Source organism: Gallinula chloropus, assembly GCF_964237585.1.
Source record: "Gallinula chloropus genome assembly, chromosome: 4".
NCBI classification, from domain to species: domain Eukaryota; kingdom Metazoa; phylum Chordata; class Aves; order Gruiformes; family Rallidae; genus Gallinula; species Gallinula chloropus.
The window spans coordinates 39,607,498-39,614,620 of record NC_140088.1 but is presented as its reverse complement, the minus strand read 5'-3'; the positions used below and the strand labels follow the sequence as shown (position 1 = coordinate 39,614,620).

The window sequence follows — 7,123 nt, the reverse complement described above, 5'->3', positions numbered from 1 at the left end:
CACCTGCCAACGCAACCCAGTCCACTGCCAAAACCAGGGAGCACAGTGCGGAAACGCGCTCGGAGGAGAGGAGGAGTTACGCTTCACACGCGTGGGACAGGACTCTGTGGCTGGAGAGCTGGGTCTTGACTTCTGGTCCTCAGCCAGCCACGCCAGCCAAAGCGTGAAAGCCAAAGGGCTCAAAGACCCGAGGCGTGAAGACCTTCCGTAGGGGCAGCGAAGCCCGTCCCGGGTACAGCCCACACGCGACTTCCCAGCCGCAGCCCACAGCTGCTTCTCCGGCCAGGAGGGAACCCCACGCTGCCTGCCCAGGGAGCCGGCCCACAGGCAGGCAGAGGCACCAGGAAGCGAGGGCAACGAGCACCGAGGCCAAAGGAGCACCGTCGCCATCAGCGCCTGCCTACCGGGGTGCACTGGAGGCAGAGCCCCGTCTGGGTGCGCTTACGCCCCGCTCGCACGCACGGGCAGCCATTATCCCCGCGGCTCCCTTCCCACCGTTGCTCCCCGCTGCCCAGACACTCACCCAAGGTCGCTCTCGGCTTCCCCGGGCTTAGGGCAACGTCCGGCCCTCCCGGGAGAGGAAGGGCAGGGCGCGGGGAAGAGGGATCCGGGCGGGGAGACGGGGCCGCCGCTCGGCCCGGCGAGAGGGAGGGAGGGAGGCAGACAGACAGACACGGCGGCCGGGACCGGGAGGAAGCGGAGCTCCCGTCCCGGAGGCGCCTCGGGCCATGAGGCAGGGCCGGGTTACGGGAGGCGCCGGGCAGGGCACCGGCAGGGGCGGCCGGTGCGGAACAGCGCTGCGGGGGCGTGGGGACCGTCACCGGGACCGCCCGAGAGGGGCGGCCGAAGGGAAGAGGCCAGCGGGGTTGCTCGGGGGCCGAACCGGGACGGGCAGGGCGGGGGGCCGGTCCCCTGCGGAGGGCGGAGCGGGGCCGAGCAGGACGCTCGTCGCCGGGGCGAGCAGAGCGCAGGGCAAAGCGGGGCACGGCCCGTCCGGCGGCGGGGGGAAAGGACCCGCGGGGGCACGCCCGGGCCGGCAGAGGCGACCGGCAGCCTGGCCCCGGGGAAGGGGGACGGCAGCCGGCCCGCTGAGGAGGGGGCGGCCGGGCCTGCGCGGCGGGGCCGGTGCCCACGGGAGAAGGAGGAGGAGGGGGGGGGGGAGGGGAGGGGAGGGGGCGCGGCGGGCCGGGCGCGGGGCGCGAGGAGGGCCTGCTGGCCACGTGACTCACCGGCGGGCGGGCGGGCGGCCGCGAGCGCGCGCCCAACACTCCGGGCAACGAACCGTCGCCGCGCTCGGCGGCCGGGCAGGACGTCACGGCCCCGCGCCTGCGCGCCGCTCGCCACCCGCGCGCACCCCCCGCCGCCGCTCCTCATTGGCCGCCACGCTGGGAACGGCCTGGGAGAGGGGGGTGATGGAGTGCGCATGCGCGCGCGGAGGTGGTGGTGGGGGGGGGGAGGGTAGAGGGTAAGTCCGGGGGCGCGCATGCGTCACGGGACGGGGAGGTGTCAGGTGTACAGGCGGCTCCTCGGCGGGGAAGGGCGCATGCGCGGAACGTACCACGCCGGGCGGGGTGAGGTGTGGGGGGAGCACGACTACGGCTTGGCGCGCTGCGGGGGGGGGGGGGCGGCGGTGAGGCCGGGACCCTGCCGAGCCGCCCCGGAGCCGGGACCTCCACGTGTGCCCCCCGGCAGAGCTCGGGCTCGGGGCTCAGCTCCTCTCCCGGTGCCCCGTTTCCCCCCCATCCCTGGCAGGCGCCCCGCCCAGCCTCAAGCATCCCTCCGGGGCGCCGCCTGCTGCTGCCCTGCCCCAGTCCCCGGCCCCCGGGTCGGGCAGAGCCAGAGCCACGAGCGACAAAGCTTGGGAGGTTTAATTACAAACGTTAGAAACGGGGGTAAAAACGGCGGGCGGGGGCGGAGGGGCTACTTCAGGTCCATGAAGCGGATGTCCATGATGAGGAGGAAGTTCTTGGGCAGGGGCCGCGGGGCGGGGGACAGCACGGTGAAGACCTGGCGCTCCAGGTCAACGCCGGTGACCACGATGAACCCGGCGACGCTGGTCTCCGAGATGTTGTCGTCGGGGCTGTCGGCGGTGCTGACGCTCAGGAGGTGATGGACCATGTCCCGCCCCGGCGTCACCGGCACCAGCTTCAGCTGGTTGTCCTCCTGCGACATGCCCAGGGGGAGGCAGGAGTCCGGGATGGTTGGAGCCCCCACCTTGTAGATCTTGACGTCAGAGAACTTGACGTCAAAGGCGTGAGGGTAGAAGCAACCCCGGAAGCCATAGAAATACTCCCGGATGCGGTCGTCCCGGCACTCCCGCCGGAAGTCCTTGGAACGTTCCACCACCCCACCGGATTTGGGGAGCAGGACAGTGCGGACGAAGTGGGGCAGGTCCCTCTTCAGCTCATTGTAGAGCCGCTCCTGGTCCAGCACCACCACCACGTCCACCTCGAAGGCGGAGGCAGCGTGCACCAGCGCCTGGTACCCCGAGCCCTTCACCCAGCCGCAGGTGTTGATGACACAGCCACTCACCGAGGCGCGGCGGTTCACCTCGCAGCGCTGGTTGAAGACGTCAGCCAGGCGGGATGTGATCTGCAGAGGGGTGACAGAGAAGAGGTATCAGGGCAGAGGCACCTTTCTGGGGCACCCACGTACACCAGACCTCGGCCAGCTCTCTCTGACACCATCCCAATAGCTGCAAAGGGGCGATTTGCCATGCAGGAGGCTGAAGCCGTCCCTAAAAACCATTACAAGTGGTTAAGGGTGTTTGAGCACAGGAGGAGCACCGCTTTTCTGTCCCCAGGGCTGCTAGGGGAGCTGCAGTGCCCAGAAGCAGGCGCAGTGCACGGGGATGGTTGCGATGGGGCAAGGTGGATGGACCCAGTGGTGAAAGCAACGGGACGATCCCAGCTAGGCAGGGAGCTCTGGAACCTGGCTCTGAAACAGGCCTGTGGGGCAGAATCTCTCCCCCTCACCCCGCCTTCCTCCCCAGGCTCCCCACACTCACCTTGTTGTAGAGTTTGATGTTGGTGCCGGGTGTGGTGGAGCCAAAGTGGTAGACGAGCGGGGCCTGGAGCGAGAAGCCCTCCTCCACGTCAGCTGGCCGCTCAATGTAGAGTGCGCCCATGGTGCCGGGGATGGAGACGGAGCCCTGTCCCACGTCCAGCTCCACGAAGGTGGGCCGGCGCCCCAGGCGCACCGCGTAGTTCAGCAGCAGGCGGCATACGGTTGACTTCCCCACATCGGTGGGTCCCACCACCATGACGCGGGGTCCCCGCTCGTCTTCCCGCTCCGCCTGGCGCCGCATCTGCTCCAGGGCCGTGTGGGTGTTGAGGTAGAGCAGCATGGGGGTGTCCTTGGAGACGTAGGCCACCTCGGTGCGGCCGCTGAGCTGGACGGTGCAGCCGTGCCAGGTGAAGACGGCCACCTTGGCGCCAGCGTCGAAGGTGAACTTCTTGTTGCGGGTGAGCTCGGTGCCGAAGACCTCGGCCATGCCGGTGAGCAGCTCCAGCAGCACCGTCTGCGAGGCCTCCACCTCGAAGCGCAGCTCCGTCTCCCGCTCCAGCTCGAACTTGGCCACCTGCTTCTTCTCCTCGCCGCTGTCGTCCGCCATCGCGCGCCCCCGGGGCCCGCGGGGCGCCCGGTCTGCCCTGTGTCCCCGCCCCGGTGCGGGGGGGCCCGGCCCGCCCTCAGGCCGCCGCCATGGGCCCGCCGGTGCCGCCCGCCAGCGCCTTCCCGCCTGACCCCGGGGCCCGCCGCTCGGCGCCGGAAGTGAGGTCAGAGAGACGCGCCCCTCCACCCCTCAGCCTCGTTGGGCGGGGGGAGCTGCGGCGGGGGTTGCCATGGCAGCAGCGCGGGGGCCGCGGGCGCGGTGTGATGACGCAAGGGAGGGGGAGCGGTGTCCCCTGCCGAGAGGCGGAGTCCGGGCGCGTTACATCTGCTCCGGGTGGCGCCCCGGCGCTCGTTTGCGGCTCGTTAGGCTGCGTGTCCGTGTGTGTGTCCCCCCGCCCCGCCCCGCCCCGCCGGACACGGGTCCCGGGCTCGCTGGCATCTCGTTTGCATCCGTTTGCAAGCGGCCCCCGCCCCCCCGCACCCCCCCCTCCGATTTACATGGTATTTGCATACGCCGAGGGGTGACTCCCGGGGCGGGGAGGGCTGGGGGGACACGGGGGGGGGACGGGACCCGACCCCAGGGCTGGGGAGGGGCGCCGGCGCCCGCAATGGCGGGGCTGACGTCGGAGGTGCCGGGCGGTGACGTCACGGAGGCCGGGTGCGGGCGGTGACGTCGCGGCGGCGGAGGATGAGTCACCGTGCCGTGATGCAGTCCCCGGGCACGCAGGCCACCCCCCCCACCCCCCATCCCGCCTCCACCCACCCCCCTCCCCCCCGCTGCCGCCCGGTGCCCGCACCCGGCACCCGCCCCGGGGACAGTGGCAGCGGCGGCAGCGGGGACAGCGGCAGGCGGTGAGCGGCTCTCGGCCTTCCCCGGCCCCCCACTATCTCCCACCCCCACCTCCCCGGGACCCCAAACGTGTGCCCTCCCCGGCACCCCTAACATCCTACCCCACCGGGACCCCAATCCTCCCGTCCCGGGGCCCCCCCCAGTGACCCCTCACGGGACCCCCGATATCCGTCCGGGACCCCCAAAACCCTCCCCATCCCAACCCCCACGCCGCCTTTCTCTTCTGGCTCCCCCGGGGACGGGGCGGTGCCGCCCCGCGCTGCCCCTCACTCCTGCGATGAGCTGACCCAGCCTCAGCTGGCACGGGGCGGGGGGTGGAAGCGGGCTGAGGGCCGGCTGTATCGCGGGCGGGGGGGGGGGAGGGGTGTTTGGGCCCGGGAAGTGCCGCCCCCCCTCCTCATTATTCCCTTTTAACCTTTTTTGCAGGCCGCCCCCCCTTTTCCGCCTGCGTCTCACCTTGGCGGGGGGGGGGGCCCGGGGCGGCGGTGCCCCCCCCGACCTCGGCGCGGGAGGAACGACGGCACTCGGCACTCTGCTGCGCTGCTTCCCCTGCGAGCGGCTCTGCGGGGGGTGCACGGTGCCCCCCGCTCCCCCGCGCCCCCCCGGGGCTCTGCCGCCCGCCATGCCGCCCCCCCGCCGCCGCCTGCCCCCCGCCTCCCGCCTGCCCCCCCGGACCTTCCACAGCTACCTGCCCCGCTCCCACCGCACCTACAGCTGCGTCCACTGCAGGGCGCACCTGGCCCGCCATGAGGAGCTCATCTCCAAGGTGCTCCCCGGCTACTCCCCCGGCTGTCCCCCACCCCCACCCCCCCGGGTCAGGGAGCACACTCCACCGACGTCCGCAGGGCAGGGACCTCCATCCCTCGGGGCCCCGGGCAGCGAGCATCCCCCCTTCCCCCGGTGACCGGGTGTGAGCCTCTTCCACAGTGGCGTAGGGACACACAACACCCCCTCTCCTCCCCCCCCCCCACACACACACACAGCGGTGCTCCTGGTGCAGCAAGTGACACCCACGGTGTCCCCGGGGGGAGGGACCCAACACCCCTTCCACAGCCTCCATGGTGGTGAGCATTGCCCCAGGGCAGCGAGTGTGTGTGTGTCCCCCGTGCTGTCCTGGGGGTGCAGGTGTCCCATCTGAGGTGACCATCCCCCTGCGGTGTCCCCAGGCTGCTGAGTGAGTGTCCCCCTGTGTCATGCCAGGCCGGAGGTCCGGGTACCCTGGGGTGTGAGGGCCCAGGGGTGTGGGTGCTGCAGGATGTGGGTACCCCAGCTGTGCGGGGGCCCCAGGGGTGGGGGGACCCAGGTCCACACAGCCCAGCTGGTGACGGTGCCGTGTCCCCACAGTCCTTCCAGGGCAGCCACGGCCGGGCCTACCTGTTCAACTCCGTGTGAGTACCCCTGGCACTTGGGCACGGTGGCCATGAGCAGCAGGGACAGCAGGAGGGAGGGGGGCTGTGGGCACCAGCCGGTCACCCAGGGTGGCTGTACAGCAGTGCCAGACCATGCTGTGCCATGCTGTGCCGTGTCAGGCTGTGCCATGCCATTGGCTGTGCCATGCTCTTGGCTGTGCAGTGCCATTGTTTGTGCCGTGCCAGGCTGTGCCAAGACAGGCTATGCCGTGCCAGGCTGTGCCGTGCCATTGGCTGTGCTATGCCAGGCTGTGCTGTGCCAGGCTATGCCATGCCAGGCTGTGCTGTGCTGTTGGCTGTGCCATGCCAGGCTGTGCCGTGCCAGGCTATGCTGTGCCAGGCTGTGCCACGCTGTTGGCTGTGCCATGCCATGCCAGGCTGTGCTGTGTCAGGCTATGCCATGCCAGGCTGTGCCGTGCTGTTGGCTGTGCCATGCTGTTGGCTGTGTCATGCCAGTGGCTGTGCCACAGCGTTGGTTGACCCCTGTCTCCCGGTGCAGGGTGAATGTGGGCTGTGGGCCAGCAGAGCAGCGGCTGCTGCTGACAGGGCTACACTCGGTGGCCGACATCTTCTGCCAGAGCTGCAAGACCACCCTGGGCTGGAAATACGTGAGTGCCCCTGCACCCAGCACCCCCACCCCACTGCGGGGTCTGCCACCGGCACCCGCACCCCCATTACCACAGGCAGCACCCAGGGCATCCTGAGCCCACCCTGTGGGCAGCGCCCCTGGCACTCCAAACCCCCGGGCTGGGCACCCCAAACCCTTAACATGGGCCCCTTTGCTGTGGGCACCACAAAGCCACGGCAGAGGCAGGCAGCACCCCGGGCGCCCCAACACCGGGGCACCCGGTCTGGGGTGGGGGTCTCATGCCATGTCCCCCAGGAGCAGGCCTTTGAGAGCAGCCAGAAGTACAAGGAGGGGAAGTTCATCATCGAGATGTCGCACATGGTGAAGGAGAACGGCTGGGACTGAGGGCACGGTGGCACGCTGTGGGCACCCGCACTGGGGTGCTGCAGTGGGTGCCCCTCGCCGTCCCCAGTCTCCCCTGGGTGCCCAGTGCCAGCTGGTGCGCCCTGGGAGGTGCGGTGCCTGTCACCAGCACGTTGGGGCTGCGGGGGCTTTTCTAGGGCAATAAAGGCTTTTTTTTTTTTTCTAGGAGGGTTCTGGGTGTCACCAGCCCCCGGTGCTGCCACACCACCCCCCACCGGCTCAGCCCTGGCACCCAACCAGGACCCCCAACTCCCCTCTGGG

The 7,123-nt window shown here is 70.7% G+C and overlaps 2 protein-coding genes across 3 annotated transcripts; one reads left to right on the top strand and one right to left on the bottom strand.

The window, feature by feature from the left end:
* Positions 1 to 1,850: 1,850 nt before the first annotated feature.
* Positions 1,851 to 3,751, bottom strand: CLP1 (cleavage factor polyribonucleotide kinase subunit 1). Its single transcript, XM_084264210.1, has 2 exons — positions 3,008 to 3,751; positions 1,851 to 2,592 (listed from the first exon to the last, which is right to left on the bottom strand). The coding sequence occupies exons 1-2, from the start codon at positions 3,611 to 3,613 to the stop codon at positions 1,921 to 1,923; spliced, it is 1,278 nt and encodes a 425-aa protein (XP_084120336.1). The 5' UTR covers positions 3,614 to 3,751; the 3' UTR covers positions 1,851 to 1,920.
* A 1,190-nt stretch (positions 3,752 to 4,941) lies between these two features.
* On the top strand, positions 4,942 to 7,027 carry YPEL4 (yippee like 4). 2 transcript variants are annotated; one of them, XM_084262675.1, is made up of 4 exons: positions 4,942 to 5,228; positions 5,807 to 5,850; positions 6,371 to 6,479; positions 6,755 to 7,027. In XM_084262675.1, the coding sequence occupies exons 1-4, from the start codon at positions 5,085 to 5,087 to the stop codon at positions 6,842 to 6,844; spliced, it is 387 nt and encodes a 128-aa protein (XP_084118801.1). In that variant the 5' UTR covers positions 4,942 to 5,084; the 3' UTR covers positions 6,845 to 7,027. The 2 variants fall into 2 exon arrangements, with proteins under 2 accessions (XP_084118801.1, XP_084118800.1); XM_084262674.1 differs by having other exon boundaries at positions 6,371 to 7,027.
* The last annotated feature ends 96 nt before the right edge of the window (positions 7,028 to 7,123 follow it).

What these genes read in the sequence shown, in the direction of transcription:
- CLP1 (XM_084264210.1), bottom strand. Translation starts at nt 3,613, where the DNA reads ATGGCGGACGACAGCGGCGAGGAGAAGAAGCAGGTGGCCAAGTTCGAG. An exon ending in ACATCAAACTCTACAACAAG is followed by an intron (nt 2,593 to 3,007) that starts GTGAGTGTGGGG and finishes ACCCCTCTGCAG; the next exon opens with ATCACATCCCGCCTGGCTGA.
- YPEL4 (XM_084262674.1), top strand. Translation starts at nt 5,085, where the DNA reads ATGCCGCCCCCCCGCCGCCGCCTGCCCCCCGCCTCCCGCCTGCCCCCC. An exon ending in ATGAGGAGCTCATCTCCAAG is followed by an intron (nt 5,229 to 5,806) that starts GTGCTCCCCGGC and finishes GTGTCCCCACAG; the next exon opens with TCCTTCCAGGGCAGCCACGG. An exon ending in GCCTACCTGTTCAACTCCGT is followed by an intron (nt 5,851 to 6,370) that starts GTGAGTACCCCT and finishes CTCCCGGTGCAG; the next exon opens with GGTGAATGTGGGCTGTGGGC.